Consider the following 23,132-nt stretch of genomic DNA (forward strand, 5'->3'; position numbering starts at 1 on the left):
AGACTCCAGTGGTTTAATCCATGTCTTTAGGAGTGATATGATAGTTGTGGGTGAGAAATGGATCAATATTTAAGTTCTTTTTTACTATCAATTCTCCTCTCTGCCCAGTCAATCTCCACTTTCACTTTCACATTCTCCTTCTGTTTTTGGTGATTCACATTCTTCATGCATATCGCCACCTACTGGGCAGTTTCTTAACCACACTTATATCACTTCTGAAGACATAAGGTGTTTCTCAATTTTAAGAATGTAGAGAACGGACTTGTGTTCTTATGAAGACCAGTGCTGCTAAGCTAACTTGGAGGAACGAACTCGGAAGGACAGGAGGATGAAGAACGCATCTATTGTGAGCTTTGAGTTGTGCTGCGAACTTCCTGTTGTGCAATTAATCATCACAGCACATTTGAATCCAGTGAGAGAACTACTGGCATTATCACACCAGTGACAGCATTAATATCAGCACACCAGTGAGGTTTTGCAGGACTAGTAACACGTTAAAAGAATAAAGTCTGTAAACATTCGTTCTCTCCATGTTTATTACTGTATTAAAATGATGCCCAAAAAATACAACAAATGTTGATGGAGTATAACGACTCTCACGAGCCGTCAGACTTTCACAAGCTTACAAAAGGAAACTCTTTGAGGAAAAACAAAATGATAAATGTCCTTCGTCTGCCACCGTAGTACCGAGTTCTTGCCCTCAAGTCACTATCCGATGCATCCTCGATTTCAAGGACACATCCGGGTAATTTCCTACATTCTCGGTACTTGCGTTCTTGAGGATTGGAATCGAACTTCGGCAGTGGATGATGACGTAGAACGAGTCCACGAGAACATAAGAACACAAAAGAACGCACATTTAGAAACAGACATTGATTAAACCACTGGAGTCTTATGGATTACTTTTATGCTGCCTTTATATGCTTTTTTGAAGCTTCAAAGTTCTGGTCACCATTCACATGTATTGTATGGACCTACAGAGCTGAAATATTCTTCTAAAAATCTTCATTTGTGTTCTGCAGAAGACAGAAAGTCATACACATCTGAATAAAAATGATAAAAAAAATGCAGCCTCGAATCTCGATATGATGTCGGCTAGCTTTAGTGTGACTCAGGCCACAGAGAGAGGAGATTTGTCCGAGTAAAAGCCTCAAACCAGACAGTTACTTCAGCACTCAATCACTGCTGATCGGCAAGTAATCCGGCCGCATCTGTCTTCTCCCTTAACATTTTTTTTCCAGCAGAGCCGTGCCAGACTTGATTTATGACAGGCCTGTGAGGCGAGGAGGTGTAAGGAGGGGGTTTAACAGAAGCAGGGAGACAACACTGAGCAGGGAATACAGGAAAGTAGAGCAAAAACTTTGTGAAAAATGGGTTTGCAAATGCTTTTTTTTTCTCTTGTGCTCTAAAGTTATTGTAACATCTCAGCACTGTTTGGCTAGGACGCAACACTATAAAGGGAGGAAAGCTTTCAAACTAGAACAAAGAAAGAATTTTTCAGCCTTCTATTGTTTGACTTATTTGATGTAAAACAGAGGCTGCAACAACAGTGTTTTTTGCATGTTTGATTTTTGGACAACGTTTGACCCTCGAATAGGGAATTAAAAATAACAAGGGCTCCATCCTCCACAGACATGTGTGTGAAAATCTGTCCATCGTCCGAAGAGAACGCCCACACTGCTTAAAAGAACGACAAAGAAGAAAGTCAGAGAGGCTGGTAATGGAGGAGGGAGGAAGTGCCGCATGTCGCCATAGCAACAAGAGCTGTTGAGTGATCAGCAAGTGTTTCACAGCCGCATCTCTGTTTATGGAAACGCTACGGGTGCAGCCGCAGACAGCGATTAAACTGCGAAGCATTCTCTCACACAGCACCGACACAACTATATCTCACCATCGATGCTCAATAAAGAGCTGAACATTAAAGTTTAAAGGGTCCCTTTGTCACAGGAGATGATATGAGTGACAAAAGAATGGAAAGAAGTCATTATACTTGACATTTGGAGAATTATTTTTCAGCTGCTTCAGCAAAAACTAAATGGACCTTTGACTGTTCAATGACGGGCCTTTTTTTTGGCATAATCCCTTTGTGAAGCACTCATCAAATATGGAGTAGAAGTGTACTCAAACTAATGTTCCATGGATTTACAGTCTGTCATTTAAACCCCTTAATGCAATTAAAAAACTCCAAACGACACAAACTGCTAATGAGGCAATGACATGAAAACAAGAGATAACGACTAGAATAACACGTTTGCTCGAGAGCCTAATTACTGTACGTTAAGACACTTATTATTTTTATTCAAGTAACTGCTACTGAATTTGTAAATTCTGACATTACAGATGATCATATTCTTTTGACATTTACACTAGTGTCACAGAGTTTATGGTTCTTTGTCAAACAGACAAAATGTACACAATCATCGCCTTTCTAACATGCACACAATCCAAATGAAGATGTTGATTATTAATAGCACTTCAGAAACAAGAGCAGAATCTACATACAAACAATATATCATCTATTCGATCGCACTTTAATATTCAACTCTTATATTTATGTCATTAATGGAGAATTACTGACATTTTGATTTGGTAAACATTAGCAGCACAATCTTTTGAAATGACGGTCAGACAGAAGACTGATTCTCACGAAACCTGTCAAGAAAATGTCCTGGCCTGATTTGCTCCAAAAAAAAAACAACAAAAAAAAACAAAAAGGATAATATGATGCATATAAAAAAATGAGGCCTATTTTTATGGCCATTAAGATTTTTTACACTGTAACTTTATTTTCATGACAGTAATGCACAATTTACACCCCAATTCTCATTACCACAATGTGGAAAAAAAAAAAGTAATTACAATAATCTCATTACAGCAACATGAAGAGAGACTGTAATTGTGATATTACACAACTGCGCAACACAAAAAGATGGATATTACGATATTCTCATTACCGCAACGTGAAAAATATAGTGATTACAATATCCTAATTACCGCAACGCAAAAAGATGGTAATTACGATATTCTCATTATCGCAACGTGAAAAATATAGTGATTACAATATCCTAATTACCGCAACGCAAAAAGATGGTAATTACGATATTCTCATTACCGCAACATGAAAAATATAGTGATTACAATATCCTAATTACCGCAACGCAAAAAGATGGTAATTATGATATTCTCATTATCGCAACATGAAAAATATAGTGATTACAATATCCTAATTACCGCAACGCAAAAAGATGGTAATTACGATATTCTCATTACTGCAACGTGAAAAATATAGTGATTACAATATCCTAATTACCGCAACGCAAAAAGATGGTAATTACGATATTCTCATTATCGCAACATGAAAAATATAGTGATTACAGTATTCTAATAACTGCAACGCATAAAGATGGTAATTACGATATTCTCATTACCGCAACATGAAAAATATAGTGATTACAATATCCTAATTACCGCAACGCAGAAAGATGGTAATTACGATATTCTCATTACCGCAACGTGAAAAATATAGTGATTACAATATCCTAATTACCGCAACGCAAAAAGATGGTAATTACGATATTCTCATTATCGCAACATGAAAAATATAGTGATTACAGTATTCTAATAACTGCAACGCATAAAGATGGTAATTACGATATTCTCATTACCGCAACATGAAAAATATAGTGATTACAATATCCTAATTACCGCAATGCAGAAAGATGTTAATTACGATATTCTCATTACAGCAACATGAAAATTATAGAAATTACGTTATTCTTACTACCAGAACGCCAAAAAAAGATGCTAAGTAGGCTACGAAATTCTCATTATCATGACGTGGAAAAAAAGATGGTAACTGCGATACTCACTACTGCAATATTAAAAAAAGATTGGAATTGTGATATTCTCACTTCTGCAACGTGAAAAAAGATGGTAATTACAATATTTTCATTACCGCAACATGAAAAAAAAAAAAAAAATCAGTAATTGCGATAGTTTCATAACCACAACGTGAAAAATTACGGTAATTGCGATATTCACATTACTACAACGTGACATTATGCAATGTGAAATTCTTTATTATTTAAATTTTGAAGTATTTATACATCACAGTAGTACTCCCTTCGTGCTGCTTTTCATTTTCGCTTATTTAAAATCTAAAAATGACTGAACATCTTTCTCACTGTAATACAGTAAAAATGACTGTTTTACAGAAATGGGAATCATAATTGAAAATAATGCCGAGTAAAAGTAAAACGTCCAAATGAACTGCAGCAGGCTTCATTTTCTTTAAGCAAAATATAATTTCATATATATATATATATATATTATTGATTTGGGGTTAAACATTACTAGGACATTTTCTTGAAGGTTTCATGAGAATCACTCCGATATAGAACAAACTGTAAATCTACTGAAAAACTGATGTTATTAAACTTCTGGCATACAAACTAATACAATGCTGATCAATTATTGACACTGATGTCATCTACTGATTTACACAACAGTTTATCTGTTTTAAAGCTTGTGGTTTCCTAAGACAGTTTATGATATATTTGTACTAATAAGATGTAAATGAATAAAATACATGTGTTTATGTCCTCCTACATACAGCTGCTATTTTAATCACACACACACATAATGGCCAAATCTGTGGTCCTCAGGCAAAGCTTTGTGACTTCAGTGTGAGAGTAGTTCAGAATCCCTCATCAAGCACACAGTAGGGGAACTGATATTATTAGCATGTGTGATAACCCAACACATAGAAGCCATTTTAACATCTATCCAGAGGAGATGAGCACCCTCAATAGTGCACTTTCCCCTCAAGGGCTGATCTGAAAACAGCCTTTTCCAATAATTATAACTTAATCGTTTTAACTCTGTAAGAATACTGCTGCAGTGGAGATGTGAACACAGATTATAAGACGATACCAGCACTATCTGTGTGTTAATATTCCCCAAAACTTCACTTGTTATTACACTAAACTTGTGTCCCGTTAACCAACCCATCGTGTTCTAAACGCCCAGCCGCTACTCATCAGAAGAAGGTGGTGTCGGATGAGAACGCTCCTGCGAGCCGGAAGTCTTCTCTCATGAGCACGCAGAAGAGGCGCTGCGGCAGAGCTTTGGAATACGGCGCGGGACGTGGCACGCAGGTCCGTAAGAGAATTTCTCGTCCTGCAGGGGGCGGAAAATCTGGAACGGGCTTCCTGTCGTCTGTTCCGCCCACACGCATCGATTCCTCGTCCGCTGGAGCCAACAGCGCTGCCTACACACATTAGCACATAAACAGTTAATCAGACGCTTTTAACACATGTATTATCAAGAGAGTTTACTTTTAATTAGTTGAGAATGTTACATGGATGTATTTGTCTTTCGGTAGAGTCGAGGAGAAATTAAAGCAAAGATTCGTCTCCACAAACGCCCTCAGTGAGATTTAATTGAGAGTGTAGAGACTGCAGAAGTGTTGCAAATGAACACAATCTATTTTTCTCAGCAGAGGAACAAATTCCACTAATTATCAAACTGACTGCAAATTAGCAAATGTCTGCTCGTATCTCAGAGAATGAATCTAACGAAAGGAATTTAAAAAAACACGGGACACATTTACAGGATCAGTGAACATTTATCGGGGTGAGCAGTTTCTCTAATACGTCCTTAAACTGTACAACTACACTACAGAGGGAACATCGCTCTATCAAGCACTAATATATACATAACTCTATGACACTTTAATACAATTAATTGAATTCTAGACAAAACTGAGTATTTTTTCTATATTTTTATTTCACAAATAGGATTGTATCTACATCAGAAATTCGTCTTACTCCATGAATGCTCTAAATGCTAAATTTGACTATTCTGATCACCTCAACTTTCCCCCATGAAACAGGGAAGCTTGACCTTTGACCTACTTTCAATTTCAGAGATTTGAATTAAATCGATATAATAAATGTTTAATAATCTGAATACAGATTACAGCTAATTCCAGTTCCAGCACTTATAAGTACTAATTTGAAAAACATGCACAAAAATCTCACATTTTGTTAAGTCACATGTCTAGAATTCAAATGAACAAAATATAAATACTTTAGTCATTGTTTTAACACTATAAAGGCTGCTTCACACCGACCCATCAAACACAGTTGTCTGTTGGATTTATAATGTTGAGAAACAGAACAGTCGTTGTCCCACTGATCCACCGAAACGATGTTTGTTAGGGCAGTGTGAACCCGACTATCTACAATACTGACCTCCACATCCATCAGGAAACTCTTGTGAGTGCAGTGAACGTGTCAATGTAAGAAACGCAAATCAGAAAGCCGTGATTAGTGACGTGTTCAGATCAGTGATTCTACAGATTCTGTTCCTAACTGTATTGAGATGAGCACTAATGAAGCGTATGTACGGTGGAGAAACGGTGACGTATAGTGTTGGATGCTGGTGTTACCTCATCACTGCCGTCAGCCAACTTGACATGAGTGACAGACAAGCGGTGTTAGGAGAGAAAAAACAAACAAACAAAAACATATGCATGAAAAAAACAATAACTCAAAACACAAGGTTTGTTTTTAGACGTTTAGTCCATGCATCATGCTGTAATGCAAACCATTTAGTTTGAAGATTAGAGCGAAACTCACGAAACCTGTCAAGATCATGTCAACCTCAAAAACAGCAAATTATATTTTGCTTGAGGTAATATTTTTGAGACATTTTAATGACAATGAGGCACATAAAATATACTGTAATGAGAAACTTTTTTTTTTCATTAAGGTTAAAGAAAACTTGGTGGGAAATGACAATTCGAAACAAATGTTTCTTTTTTCATTTTTCTGGGGGTGAAATTCTCTATGACCCAGACAAGTTTGGGAGATTCGCTCCTTAGGAGTGCAAAACATGCAATTCTACAATATCTGTATATTGTTTGCAAAGGTTTTCCCATGAAAAGTGACATAAAAGCAAAGAAAAGTAGTTATGCGATTTATAATGAAACAGAACAAACATCTGATTGGTTGATGCAGTAATGATTGACATGTGTCCGGGTCACGGCACCACGTGCTCTTTTCACTTACAGTCATTTAGCAGACGCTTTATCCAAATGAGAAACATTGGATTCACATGCAGGACAACAAACATTTTCCAAGAACCAAAACGTGAATAAACATCCGAAACATTGCTGAAACAAATCTGAGAGTTTATCAGGTCATGCAACAAAACCTGCGCCGCTTTCCTCAATAAATCAACCTACAGACACCTGTCTGTCTCATGTGTCTCTCCTCCTTTATCACTTCTGTCTTCTCTCCCTTTTCTCTTTCTTCACCTCATTTGAATCCCTGATTTCACTTGATTTATATGAGGATGCTCAGGATAATTATTGCCTTGCTATTTCCAGCTTGGCAGCAACACAGGCTATAATTTACAACTCTCTCTCTCACACACACACACACACACACACACACACACACACACACACACACACACACACACACACACACACACACACACACACACACACACAGATGGTGGGGAGGGGGAGTTTCAGTCAAACAAACTCCATTTCAAACCGTTCTCACTTCAAGAAAACTTGTGAGCGCAGCACTCTTTTATAACGTGCAGCAGACGTGTGAAGCGCCTCAGAGGTGCCGTCTGCATTTGACATTTCAACACTCATATTGCATTTTCAGCCTGTTAAACTGTAAATAGCTGAGAATTACAATTTATACTGGGACTATTAAACACAAGTGCATCCTGGGAATGATCATGTAAATGGAAGCTACTCATATTTACAACGAGGGACACATTTCACTGGTTCGGAAGTTTAACACCCTAAAAGTCCTACAATCTGTTCAAGTCATTGATGTACTTGCAAGTAAATGTTCCAATATTAAAACAAACATTTTTAAACAGGTTGGAGATCACACTGACAAAATGAAAAGGAACTTAAGTTTGGCCTTTGTTTTGGGGCGGGAGGGGGTGATTAAGCAATTTATGAATGAATTCCACAAAATCGGTGCCAGAATATAGGAGAAGGATATAGCTGCAGGTCGAGCTCCAAATCGCCAGCAAATATATTCAGTGCCCCTAAACTAACCCCTTCACTAACCCCCCGTGTGTGGAAGTGACGGCCCCTTCTGGAGCTGGTCCAACCCCCTTCTGAAGTAAACCGCCCCCGGGCTGAAGCTATACCTACTTTGAAGAAAGCCTTAACCAGCTGACAGTTTTTAAAATCGATTTATTGATTGTTAAAAAATGTCTTTGTCTTTCAATACTGTGACGGGTACAGACATGGAGATAACAAGAGTCTAAAATGAATACAATCCCAGATGCAATTTATTGTTGTACTAAAATCCCAATAATAACCAGTATAAGAATAAGATTTGGTGCTTAACATGAGACTTTTAACTATAAACAAACCTGAAATACTCTGGGGACTCTTATTTTGAAATATCTTTACTCACAGATGTTTAAACAAACACTTAAGGGAAATAAGAGTCTTATAATCACTCTTACAATCATCTACAGCATATTACTGTATAAACACTATAAAATAAAAATGATCATATAGGCAAATAAATCATCAACAGTAGATCATCAGCGATCGCTTGTCATAAAGATCGGAACTGTGCGTTCAGCAGGGATTTTGTGGGCGTGTTTGTGCCGTTGCCTTATCTGCATAATTTCTTTAGTGAATCGGGCAAAAAACGCCGCATTTACCGGCCGCAATTCATTGCTCAATCTAATCTAATAAAATCAACACAAACTCAACAATCAATAAATACAATTTAAATGTTCAATAATGTCTGATAAATATGTGACTTGTTTTAATAATTATATTAATAATTGTGCATTAAACAGTGTCAGAGACTCAGATTTAGCTCTGTTACAATGCTTTACATGTAAACACTCAATTATGCTTTTATATATAGCATATATATTCACCTGATATAATTATTATTAACCAGATATGAAGTTGGAAACGTGATTTACCTGCTGATGGGGCACATCTACATATAGTCACGTTTTTCTTTGCTTTAAATTAGAATGCAAAAAACAAAAACAAAATATACATTACAGTGAGGATAAAATAAGGATAAATATTGTATTTATGAATAAATCCCCATGTCAGTGATCATTTATATTTCTTCTCCAGTGGCTGCACTCGCTCGTAATCCAGAACCCTCCAGCAACTATCCAAAAAAATCAATCAATCCAAAAGCAACTATCGGTGCCGATTAACTGGCAAAACCGATAAATCAGTCAACCTCTAATTAAGATTTATTTTTATTATCACAATATTTTCTTGCCATTTAAAACATTTTCCCCTAAAATTCTCATTACTGTAATGCAAAACATCTAATGCCCATCATCATAACACAATATAAATATATATATCTGCATCAGAATATTTATTTTATTGTGATTTTGAAAAATAAAACAACGGTGTTTTAATAGGATGATTTTAATTACTCTATTACAGTATATATATTTTATATATATGTCACAATGCAAAAAAATCTTAATGGTCCAAAAACTGGGTTTTAATTTCTTTAAGCTACATTTCCCCCAAATACGAGCAATATGAGCCGCACAGTGATGAGGTCACAGTTTTGATCCCTAAACCAGCACTAATAAATACAGCAGAAGACTAATCTAAAGATTATCATGTAAAGATTATTTTTAGACAAGCTTTCCATCATTCACAAACATTCAAACGGAACATGTTATTTTAATAATTGCACTTGATAAGAGCGAGCCTGTTATAAGCGATCTCTCGACCGGCGTATTTAATGAGCTCTGTGTCACATTAAAGCACTAAATGAAACTCAAGACATCTGCTTCATTTCATTAATTTAGCTTATTATGACAAACAGTAAAAACAGCTTGAGCTCATTTTTATTTATTTTTTTAAACACTGAGGCATTAATGCTGTTAAAGTCTGTGTGAGACATCATGTTGTGTGTTTGAATGTATCGAGTCTGAAGGATTCATAGTCATATTTATCATATATCACAGCAGAGAGAATCACATCCTGTACAGCAATGAAGTGACAGAATGTTTTTACCCGTTGTGAACTGATGAACAGTTTGTGGATGATGTTTCCTGCTGGACTGCGACCTGCACCGATCACACACACCTCTGGATCCTCCAACAGACCACTGACGAACCTGACACACACACAGAGAGTTTCTTATATACACTGTATATTTAGTCTTTTATTCTTAAAGAACAGTTCACCCACACTCTAGATGAAAATTCTGTCATCATTTACTCATCCTCATGCCATCCCAGATGTGTTTGACTTTCTTTCTTCTGCAGAACACAAATGAAGATTTTTAGAAAAATATTTCAGCTCTGTAGGTCCATACAATGCAAGTGAATGGTGACCAGAAATTTGAAGCCCCAATAAGCACATAAAGGCAGCATAAAAGTAATCCATAAGACTCCAGTGGTTTAATCCATGATTCAGAAGTGATATGATAGGTGTGGGTGAGAAATTCACATGCATTGTATGGACCTACAGAGCTGAAATATTCTTCTAAAAATCTTCATTTGTGTTCTGCAGAAGAAAGAAAGTCACACACATCTGGGATGGCATGAGGGTGAGTAAATGATGACAGAATTTTCATTTTTGGGTGAACTGTTCCTTTAATTTATATACATACAAGATTACATACAGTATATACCTTATAAAAGCGCAAAATACTCCAAATACACAGTCACACACACACACACACACTCATAGGTGTACAATGAAGTGTGTGTGTGTTCCTGCAGGCAGCTCGAGGTCTCGTCTTAATGAGGCCGGTGAGCTTCTCTTGACCGATCTGTTGTGGCCCCCGAGCGGCTCCTGGGAACTAACGAGTACCAGGAGAATTTATGACATGCCCTTCCTGCCCCTGTCATACTGACACCACACACCCCACCCCTCGACTGCCCCGAAAACAACTCCACCTGCTTCTTTTGATTTGAGATAACCAATCACAGAGCAGAATAGATATGTTTTATGACTACAGTAACAGTGGCACTACACAAACATCAAAATAACCAAATATTTAGTTCATGTCTGTTACTGTAGCTTTAAGCTCATCTTTATGCATCTATATGCAAATGCATGGTTTCTTAAAGGCACAGCAGCAGAAATACAAAGATACACATTGTGCCATGTGGAATAACAGCGTTACCTCTCCAGATCTTCGCAATCACCCCCTCTCTCTGCATTGGCAATGCCAAACTTAGCCCTCAGTGATCGGGCACAGGCGATAACAGCCTCTACCACCGTCATCTGATTAATAACATCCTGACAACACAGACAGAAAACAAACATTCACAATGTGAACACAGCAGCCACATTCTGATCATGTGATATGATGGTCACCTCTAGTTTCTTGAAGTCGGGGTTTGGATGTCGCAGCAGTTTACTGGCGTGAGCGGTGACCTGCTGCAGCGCTTTACGGACAGACAGAATGTCTTCAGTCGACTCTGGAACAATGTTCATGTTATATTTAGAGAGTGTACAGTGACATCAGAGTAGAAAGTGTCTTCAACAGGAAGTTGTTTTTTGTCTGTAGTAGATGTCAACAAACCTTCCTCTTTGACTTTGATCAGAGCAGCGTGCAGGACACACGGCAGCAGATGTCTTGTCAAATCAGCAGGTTTCTGAACTGCAAGATAATGCAGCACCTACACACAGAGACAGAGAGAGACAGACACAGAGATACAGAAACACAGACACACACAGAGACAGAGAGAGAGATACACAGAGAGACAGAGACAGACACACAGAGATACAGAAACACAGACACACAGAGACAGAGACACAGAGACACACAGAGACACAAAGAGACACAAAGAGACACAAAGAGACAGAGACACACAGAGACACAAAGAGACACAAAGAGACAGAGACACACAGAGAGACACAGAGACAGAGACACACAGAGAGACACAGAGAGAGAGACACACAGAGACACAAAGAGTCAGAGACACACAGACACACAGAGATACACAGAGACACACAGAGACACAAAGATACACAGAGACAGAGACACACAGAGACACACAGAGATGCACAGAGACACAAAGAGACAGACACACAGAGACAGAGACACACAGATACACAGAGACACACAGAGACGCACAGAGACACACAGAGATACACAGAGACGCACAGAGAGGCACAGAGACGCACAGAGACACACAGAGACACAGACACACAGAGACACACAGAGATGCACAGAGACAGAGACCCACAGAGACAGAGAGACACAGAGACAGAGAGACACAGACACACAGAGACAGAGACGCACAGAGACACACAGAGACACACAGAGATGCACAGAGACACAAAGAGACAGACACACAGAGACAGAGACACACAGATACACAGAGACACACAGAGATACACAGAGATACACAGAGAGGCACAGAGACGCACAGAGACACACAGAGATACACAGAGACACACAGAGACACAAAGAGACACAGACACACAGAGACACACAGAGATGCACAGAGACAGAGACCCACAGAGACAGAGACCCACAGAGACAGAGACCCACAGAGACAGAGACCCACAGAGACACACAGACACACAGAGATACACAGAGACACACAGACACACAGAGACAGAGAGACACAGACACACAGAGACAGAGACGCACAGAGACGCACAGAGACACGCAGAGACACGCAGACACGCAGACACACAGTATTTTTAGATTGTAATAAAGACATTATTTGAATCTTTTCTCACAAGCAGATCTTTAGAGATTTCACTAAATTTGTGAGCACATTTTTAGATGTTTGGTCTGCGTGAGTTTGTACAGCTTTACTCACCAATTCATAACAGGGACTAAAAATAGTTCAAGGAATGAAAATAAAAACTGAAAACAGCAACAAAGTCCTTTTTTAATTGTTCCGAGGTGAAAACATTATTTTTAAATGTTGTTAACAGGTTAATTGTATTCTGATAATTTTTTCCTGAAGCCAAAGTCTAAAGAGTTTATCACAGTAATTTTAATTACACCACATTCTGTTGCCTGAAAAAATGAGATCTCTCTCTTTTAAATCGAACGTGATAAGCATATAAGATTCGATGCAAAAGGAAACTGCTGCTTCATACAATAATTTGCAGAATTGTGGATGAAGTCTTTCATGACATGCTGAAGACATTTTTAACAATTATATAATTACTACATATATTGTACATGCACAGTTAATTCAGATACAAAGAAAACATTATTAGAGGTCAAAAGTTCATTTCTCAGTTGTTTCTTCACTGAATTATTGTTAGATATGATGCATTAATACAGATCTGATGCTGTCGGGTTTCGACTGAGAAGCAGATCTGCAATTAAAATTAAATCATCCATACTATTTTTTTTATTTATTTTGTGTGTGTATATATATATATATATATATATATATATATATATATATATATATATATATACACACACACACAAACAGTTGAAGTCAGAAGTTTACATACATCTTAGCCAAAAACATTTAAACTCAGTTTTTCACAATTCCTGACATTTAATGGTAGAAAACATTCCCTGTCTTAGGTCAGTTAGGATCACTACTTTATTTTAAGAATGTGAAATGTCAGAATAATAGTAGAGAGAATGATTTATTTCAGCTTTTATTTCTTTCATCACGTTCCCAGTGGGTCAGAAGTTTACATACACTTTGTTAGTATTTGGTAGCATCGCCTTTAAATTGTTTAACTTGGGTCAAATGTTTTGGGTATCCTTCCACAAGCTTCTAACAATAAGTTGCTGGAATTTTGTCCCATTCCTCCAGACAGAACTGGTGTAACTGAGTCAGGTTTGTGATGGCCACTCCAATACCTTGACTTTGTTGGAAGACCCATTTGCGACCGAGCTTTAACTTCCTGTCTGATGTCTTGAGATGTTGCTTCAATATATCCACATCATTTTCCTTCCTCATGATGCCATCTATTTTGTGAAGTGCACCAGTCCCTCCTGCAGCAAAGCACCCCCACAACATGATGCTGCCACCCCCATGCTTCACGGTTGGGATGGTGTTCTTCAGCTTGCAAGCCTCACCCTTTTTCCTCTGAACATAATGATGGTCATTATGGCCAAACAGTTCAATTTTTGTTTCATCAGACCAGAGGACATTTCTCCAAAAAGTAAGATCTTTGTCCCCATGTGCACTTGCAAACTGTAGTCTGGCTTTTTTATGGTGGTTTTGGAGCAGTGGCTTCTTCCTTGCTGAGCAGTCTTTCAGGTTATGTTGATATAGGACTCGTTTTACTGTGGATATAGATACTTGTCTACCTGTTTCCTCCAGCATCTTCACAAGGTCCTTTGCTGTTGTTCTGGGATTGATTTGCACTTTTCGCACCAAACTACGTTCATCTCTATGAGACAGAATGTGTCTCCTTCCTGAGAGGTATGATGGCTGTGTGGTCCCATGGTGTTTATACTTGTGTACTATTGTTTGTACAGATGAACGTGGTACCTTCAGGTGTTTAGAAATTACTCCCAAAGATGAACCAGACTTGTGGAGGGTCACAATTGTTTTCTGAGGTCTTGTCTGATTTCTTTTGATTTTCCCATGATGTCAAGCAAAGAGGCACTGAGTTTGAAGGTAGGCCTTAAAATACATCCACAGGTACACCTCCAATTCAGTACACCTCCTATCAGAAGCTAATTGGCTAATTGTCTAAAGGCTTGACATCATTTTCTGGAATTTTCCAAGCTGCTTAAAGGCACAGTTAACTTAGTGTATGTAAACTTCTGACCCACTGGAATTGTGATATATTCAATTAAAAGTGAAACAATCAGTCTGTAAACAATTGTTGGAAAAATTACTCATGTCATGCACAAAGTAGATGTCCTAAATGACTTGCCAAAACTATAGTTTGCTAATATTAAATCTGTGGAGTGATTAAAAAATGAGTTTTAATGACTTCAACCTAAGAGTATGTAAACTTCTGACTTCAACTGTATATACTGTGTATACATTTATATTTTAAATATTTGTGGGGATATATTTAATATTTAGAATACATTTATCAAAAAAGACACTATTTAATACAGACTACTCTGAATACTTTGCTCGTTATGATTTCTATGCTGATGATTCCCCTAAATGGGAAAAATTAATTGCTTATTTTTGCTTATTTTGGTGAGTCAAGTGGCTTATTTTGAGCTTGTTTTTCCAGAACAGGTCGCTTGTTTCTGTTGTGAGATCTGGCAACACTATATTTCACCCACCCCTTAGAGAAGAGTACTGCCACTTTAAAAAGAACCTTATTAACTGTTCTTTTATTTTGTTCTAAGCGGTTACAATCTGATAATGAGGCTACGGAACACCAGAAGCGGAACGAAAAAAAATTCAGTTTCTGCTCAGAATGAATCGAAATAAAAACATCACGTTTTTGCTCCCTGTTCATAACCGAATGCGCTGTGGCAAGTTTGAATACGCTAGAGCATGAATAAGATTTGATTTTTTAAATGTGGGTCTGTTCCTTTCAAAAAGCTGTCATGTGACTTCAGAAGGCTTGAAATATAGACCAATCCAGGAAGACTGTTGTGATCGATTTAAAGTACGACACAAAATCATCACAAAAACAGACATAATATTTGCTATAGAATTATAATGATATGAGTTAATAACAAACATTTTATAATATTTGCTGCAAAACCGTGAGCTGAAATGATCTCCTCTGTCCAGTCAGTTCTGTTGATGGCTTGAAGCCACAGCCGACTACGAGAGCCCTCGAAATCATTTTTTAACATCGGAGTCCAATAAAAGTTTACTATTTGCGCACAGTTTTTGCCACCACTTCCGTGTGTAACGTAAGCGGTGACGTTGCCAAAGGATTGGTCTATAGAACACGATCACTTTTAGAATCCCATTAAGATGTTTTCTGTCCTTTCTGGACTTTGACAGTCTGCATTCAGTGTCTGCTGTGTGTAAAAGAGCAGTGTGAACATTCTGCTAAACATCTCCTTTTGTGTTCGGTTTGGAACTACATGAGAGTGAGTAAATGATGAGAGAACTTTCAGTAGTGGACACAACCGCTCTCTGCCATGTGGAGTGATTGCCGTATGAATCTAGAGGCTTCTATTAGATTAATGTTGTGGATTGTTCTAATGAAAACAGGTCGAATGTGTGTGATTCAGCGCACAGTATTTCCTGTGGCGACTCAAGAGACTCTTCCCTTCAGGCTATAGTACACTACACTGAGGAGTATGTACTATTGACATTATCAATGACATTTACTGGAGCAAAACCATCAGAGGAAATGAAATGAGCAAATGAATTCAGTGTGATTCCTCACAGGAGTTTGACAGACGCATGAAGGACAGAGAGAGACGCGACCGCTCCTCTGAACTCTCTCTCAACCTGCCAAATGACCCCTCGTGATCAAACCCACTTCCTGCAGTATGCCGTCTGATTGGCTGATCTGAAGAATACAGGATACCACTTCAAATGTTTGTGAGGTTTGAAGATGTAAAAGACATTATGAAAAACACGTTTGAGAGCAGGACTGTCATAAATATCTGTGGGTCACATTAATTATTTACACATTAAAGGATCATAAAAGCAGTCCATTTCAGTCATGTGCGATAATCCAAGTCTTCTGAAGTCAAACTGCAATGTGTGACAAACTCAAATTCACAAACATCTGAAATCTTATTCACACTTCTGAATATTCAAACTGCCATGTTAAGATGGTGAAAAAACACTGGTGTTGGGCATCATGGAGGTTAAATGTGGTGAATGTATATATATATATATATATATATATATATATATATATATATATATATATATAAATATCTCAGATCTTAATTTTTTGGGGGTGAACTATCCCTTTAAGATCTGCTTAAGCTTGCATTCTCAATGAATGTGTGATATGAAGACGCAACACAAAAGAACAGAACAGATGACTCTCGTGAAGTTTGAGGTTCTGACCTTCTCTGCTTCTTTGGTGTCGTCAAACAGTCTCTTCTGTCGGCGAGCGGGCGTGGCCTTCGCCGTCTCCCACGCTTCCACCCACATGTTACCCGGGATCTTCATGCGGGCGCTCAGGTCGCCCTGAACAACGATCTGACCCGATTCATCTGTCACCACCTCCTCAATGTAATCTCTCGGGGAATACCAACGCACAAAATCCTCCAATGAACAGCCTGGATTTGCTGCCTGTGTGAACACACACACAACAACAACACACAACAACAACACACACACAACACACACACAACACACAACAACAACCACACACACACACACACAACAACAACCACACACACACACACACACCACACACAGACACACAACAACACACGACAACAACACACACACACACACACAGACACACCACACACACAATAACACACAACAACACACACACAGACACACACACACACACACACCACACACAGACACACCACACACACAATAACACACAACAACACACACACACAGACACACACACACAACACACACACAATATTTTAAATAAAGTGAATGAAACCTATTTTCAGATCCAATAAGATATTGTGACATGAATTTGTATTGTGACATTATTTTCATGACAGTTAAACATTTACCCCCAAATTCTCATAACATAATGCAAATAAATGTAATTCTCATTACTGTGCTGAATCTCATCCTGTCCGCACACAATGATTTTAAATGAAAGCTCTTATGACTCGAGGCAGAAAGCAACCTCTTACAGGGGTTTGAACCTGGAGCCTTTGAGTTACCAGCCCAGATGTGTCAGCACTACACCACACCACCAGCATCTGTCAGTTCTACACTGTAAAAAAATCATTCTCTTATGGACATTTTATCTCCAGTTTGCCAATGGAGTAAGAAATACAAACTTTTTTACCCCATTGGAAAATAAAATAATTCAAATAATTCTTGTTAAAAGCACAAACTCCACCAAATGTTGTTAGATTTCTCTGAAAACAAGACTTGGCCGTATTTTAAGAGTGCTATGTGATACATCATACATGCAAAGTCAATGGGAATGGCCATGAAGTTTTGATATTTTCGTGCAAGCGTGCACTAAATGAAGGTGCAAGTGTGTTCGGTGAAACTGCACACACACAAAGTGCTAATGGGCTGGATCAAATGCCATTTAATTCTGAGGTTCTTCTCGTTATTGCACCATCCGTGTCCTATTGTATTTTCCATTTCCTGTTAAGCAATATAAATGAAGACAGTCTATTCACAGAATTCTGTAGTGTAAATGGGCTGTATATTTAATGCATGTCCTGCTCTGTGACGGTACTGACGTCTGTGCTGCTCCAGACCGTATGTGTATGTATTTATGTTCACTATTGCCGTCTCTTTGGGAGCGTTGGCTCTCGTCCTGCTCGCCCGTGTCTCACCTGATTGAAATATGCTTTGCTTCTCTCCTGTTGTTCATTGTTTTGTAATGTGTATTTGTTATATGTTTCTCTTTTATGCTTAATTTCTGTACAGTGTCCTTGAGCTTTGGAAAGGAGCTAAACAAAATACACGTATCATTAATCATCATATTGATCTAGTGACAAATCATTACTTTATAGTTTTTAATGTAATTAAATGTTTGACAACGGAGTAAGAAAACAAGTCTTATTATCTTACAAAATTTTGTAAATGTATCTTCCTTTCGGGACACGGAGATATTTTCACTGAAAACAAGACAAAAATACAGATTAAAGGAATATTCTGGATTCAATACAATCGACAGCATTTGTGTCATAATGCTGATTTTATTTTCTTTAATAAAAGCACAAATGTGTGTTCCAGTGAGACACTTACAATGGAAGTCAATGGGGTCAATTTTTGGAGGGTTATAAAAGCACTTACATTAATTCTTATGATAAAACTTGTGGATTATTTGAGCTGTAAAGTTTTTTAATCGTAATTTTAGGGTTTACAGTGTTACGTCGTCATGGCAACGAAGTTGTAAAATTGTCTATAACTTTCCACAGATGCTGTTAGTAAGTGATTGTATCACAGTAAAATCATGTTAACACACATATTGTTTATGTCTTGTGTCTATACTTTTGAAACAGTGAGTATTTTAATGTTTACAGATTGACCCCATTGACTTCCATTGTAAGTGACTCACTGGAACACACATTTGTGCTTTTTTAAACAAAAGGAGGGACGAGTCGAAATTAATTTATGTGGTAATCAACATTATGACACAAATGCTGTCGACTGAGATTAACTTGTATTGAACCCGGAATATTCCTTTAAGAACAGAACTTTTATCAGTGTACGGCACTGATGCAGTTCCAGTTCCGAACAAACGCAAATCAGTCGGGCGTTCTTCAGTCCATACAGCAGTGATGTGAATATGTGCGGGTGTGCTGTCATCATCTTCAGACACACCATTCATCATCTTCAGCTCTCTCTGCTCTACACCCGGAGGGAGATGGTAATTAAAGCCAAAATGCCAAATGATGCTTGGCTAAGCACAATTACAGACACACTGCTGCTAAATATAGAGGCCATCTTCAGCTAAAGGGGCCATTTACTGCCATCACTGAGCGCACAGCAGTCCACCGCTGCCACCGCCATAACACGATATGTGTCTGCTCGGGAAATTAGAGCACTTTGTAGGGCAGTTGAACAGGCTATAGAGAGGAAAAATTGTCACCAAATGTCACCTTTCCTCATCTGTCTCGCCCCCTGGTGCTCAAAAACGAGCATTCTCGCTTGATAGCGCGCAAGAAACAGCTGTAAATGAGGGTGGAATGCTCCATTCCCACACAAATCCCTCGTTCCCTAATCTCTGGGGTTTGTCCACGGAATAAAGCTGTGGGATAATTCGCTGTTATCTGATGACGGAAGGAGAGATGGAATGAGGGACTTATGAAAATGAATGATGATTCTTTCTTCAGCTGCTGCCAAGAGACGATTTTTAAAAGGTGAAATGTATGAAAGATAGGGTGAATCCTGTAGAGATGAACAGAAGACACATTCTGAGGATATGAAGTGATGGATTTTTATTTGGCGTTTCACTGACATCAACAAACCTGTAAATTCAGTCCAGAACTCTGAAATGAGGAGCTCCAGCGACTGCTGCTATAATTTGATTAGTCTGAGATGAGAACGGCCGTTCACAACAAAGACTGCATAATTACATTTTACTTATATAATTGAAGTATAATTGAAAAATCTTAGTAATAAAGAAAAAATCTTAATAAAGTCAAATTAACTGTCTAAACAAGAAGCTGTTTAAAACATCCTGCAATAATTTCTACATTCTTATCATCTTGTTCCTGTTTAACTAATCTGTGTTAACGGACTATATCTCGATTAAAACAGAAAAACTAATTATTTCAAGAAGCTAAAAATACAATTTGGCACATTTTATTCTACTGCAGACAAATGAACTTTGTCAAAATACCCAGTGAGCTGCCAATCAATGCAATTATGCTGCATTCTGAGGATACCTTGTTCTGGTCAAACTGCAGGGCGCTGTTGTCTATTCAGTGTTTTAAACTCTAGAGTGTCTCTTATGTAGGCAGGAACTATCTGGATTGTCATTAATTGTGATTGGTCAACGTCACTCTGCGGTGAAATATTTCTCTCTCAATAAACTGTATCATCTTCATCAAACTGTTTATTTTTGTCTTCTGTAATCCCTTAAATATTTCCCCTAGAAGTTTCTCTTTTACACTACATAATGCTTCACATCTGCTTGTTTTTCAACTGCAACAGTTTTTTTTTTAAACGATTTTTCTTTTGATAAAAAGACCTCTATGCAGCCTTGAAGAACTCTGTTAGGAGTGTTACTATCTTACATAATGCCTGTAAGAACCATATGTCTTTGAGTCAGCGGTAGAATAAATAAAATGAAACCTGAACTTGACCTGTACCCAAGACCATGTGACCGGCCCTACCCGACCCAAATGGTATCATCCCGAAATCGCTCACTCTTTTTATAATTTCTTCTCCAAGCGAGTATTGTTGCAATAGGCAGTATTTTATGCATGCATCGTAGGCAGCATTTGTAACAATATTGTAACAAGTCACGGCGGCTCCACCGCACACCACAGCAGAACCACTGATTTACCGTTTATAACACCAGAACTTTGCTTTGTGCCGAGCAATCTGGAATCATGTGTAACAATGTAACAGTCACATAAGTTCCTCTTTGCAGCCTGAACTTCCTCACAACATTGTCCCTTTGACACCTGTGCTAAAAATGCTAGACACAACACAACGAATGAAACAGAACACAGGTGTCTCAACATGCGTTTTTGAAACTTGTTCTTTTTAATTTGACATGGTGTCTAAAAAAAGTGCCAATCCTGCGCGAGATGCTGCAAAAACATGGAAACATCGTGCAACAGTCAGAAACATCCATCCAGCACGTTTACATTGAAAAACAAGCAGAAAAACAGCCTCTAACTCGCGTGTGTGTGTGTGTGTGTGTGTGTGTGTGTGTGTGTGTGTGTGTGTGTGTGTGTGCAAGAAACAAGTTAGGTAAGCCTGTTTATTTTTTCATTAATTACAAACCCAAAGTCCTAATGGGAAAACTGACCCAAACCCGGCGGTTTCTCAGGTCCCATCAGGCCTGGGTGGGGTTGCAGACCTCCAGTCTGTGATGGATTGTGGGTGATGAAAGAGACAAAACTCATTTGTGTCTCCAGACCGCAGCTCAGTGTTTAATCTTAAACTTTACACATAAGGCGCTCTCGGAGTCTTCAACAAATAAAGCAGTGGTAACACTCAGAATACATTCACAGACACATGTGCGAGCGCACTCACCTTGAACGACTCCATATCTGACAGCAGACAGGCACTCTGCATACGGGCACGCAGGTGGGCACCTTCAGCCGATGTGCCCAGTTTAGCCAGAACCTCAGACTGCTCCTCCAGCAGATCTTCAGTCATGGGTGCCGGCTCCTAAATCACACACATCACTGTTGAATGAATGCTTCAGTGTTTTATACAATGACTGTTTCATCATTTCTATAATGTGAAAGCATGAGTAAGAATATGCAATTCATGGTGAAGTTTTGAGTTCATAGCTAAAGTCAGCACAATTAATAGAACAGAACACAGGTTTCAGGTGAATACACCTGACTGCAGCTACCTGTGCATTAAATGATTTTAATGCACGCATTCCAGCCAATCAGAATAGAGTATTCTGATAGACCATGGGGTAATATAAACGCCTTTTTCTTATTTTCTTCCTGTTCAGTGAAAAAATGTCTGTTGTTTGTTGACATGTTATCATGAATAAACTCTCTCATTGCTATGTGCATAAATTAGTGAATGAATTTCAGGCTCGTAGCTTCATGGTTGTGTAGTTGATACACTCCATCTGCGGTCAGTCGTGTAATGTGTGCACCAGAACAACCGAAAACAAGAGACTGTGTGTTAAGTGTGCACAGGGCTTTAGATGTCAAACGCCACTGCCATGAATATAATATTAACCCCCATCACACACACACACACACACACACACACACACACAGTATTAATGTGTTGTCACCTGTGTCACAGGTATGTAGACACACATACACACAGTATTAATGTGTTGTCACCTGTGTCACAGGTATGTAGACACACACACACACACACACACACACACACACAGTATTAATGTGTTGTCACCTGTGTCACAGGTATGTAGACACACACACACACACACACACACACACACAGTATTAATGTGTTGTCACCTGTGTCACAGGTATGTAGACACACACACACACAGTATTAATGTGTTGTCACCTGTCACAGGTATGTAGACACACACACACACACACACACACACACACACACAGTATTAATGTGTTGTCACCTGTCACAGGTATGTAGACACACACACACACACAGTATTAATGTGTTGTCACCTGTCACAGGTATGTAGACACACACACACACAGTATTAATGTGTTGTCACCTGTGTCACAGGTATGTAGACACACCCACACACACACAGTATTAATGTGTTGTCACCTGTCACAGGTATGTAGACACACACACACACACACACACACACACAGTATTAATGTGTTGTCACCTGTCACAGGTATGTAGACACACACACCCACACACACACACACACAGTATTAATGTGTTGTCACCTGTCACAGGTATGTAGACACACACACACACACACAGTA

General features: G+C 38.4%; 1 protein-coding gene across 2 annotated transcripts in view; it reads right to left on the bottom strand.

Annotated features, from left to right (window-relative positions):
* Positions 1-2,267: 2,267 nt before the first annotated feature.
* rab3gap1 (RAB3 GTPase activating protein subunit 1) overlaps positions 2,268-23,132 on the bottom strand; it is a 45,962-nt gene continuing 25,097 nt past the window's right edge. Inside the window, exons 18-25 of one of the 2 annotated variants that reach the window (XM_051710610.1) lie at positions 21,766-21,903; positions 16,957-17,184; positions 11,586-11,682; positions 11,378-11,481; positions 11,184-11,299; positions 10,064-10,166; positions 6,452-6,472; positions 2,268-5,269 (exon numbers count right to left, since the gene is read on the bottom strand). In XM_051710610.1, coding sequence (XP_051566570.1) covers positions 5,039-5,269; positions 6,452-6,472; positions 10,064-10,166; positions 11,184-11,299; positions 11,378-11,481; positions 11,586-11,682; positions 16,957-17,184; positions 21,766-21,903 — 1,038 coding nt within the window. In that variant the 3' untranslated portion in view covers positions 2,268-5,038. The remainder of the gene's footprint in view (positions 5,270-6,451; positions 6,473-10,063; positions 10,167-11,183; positions 11,300-11,377; positions 11,482-11,585; positions 11,683-16,956; positions 17,185-21,765; positions 21,904-23,132) is intronic. The other variant, XM_051710611.1, reaches the window with a different exon arrangement.

Source organism: Myxocyprinus asiaticus, chromosome 11 (genome assembly GCF_019703515.2).
Source record: "Myxocyprinus asiaticus isolate MX2 ecotype Aquarium Trade chromosome 11, UBuf_Myxa_2, whole genome shotgun sequence".
NCBI lineage: Eukaryota > Metazoa > Chordata > Actinopteri > Cypriniformes > Catostomidae > Myxocyprinus > Myxocyprinus asiaticus.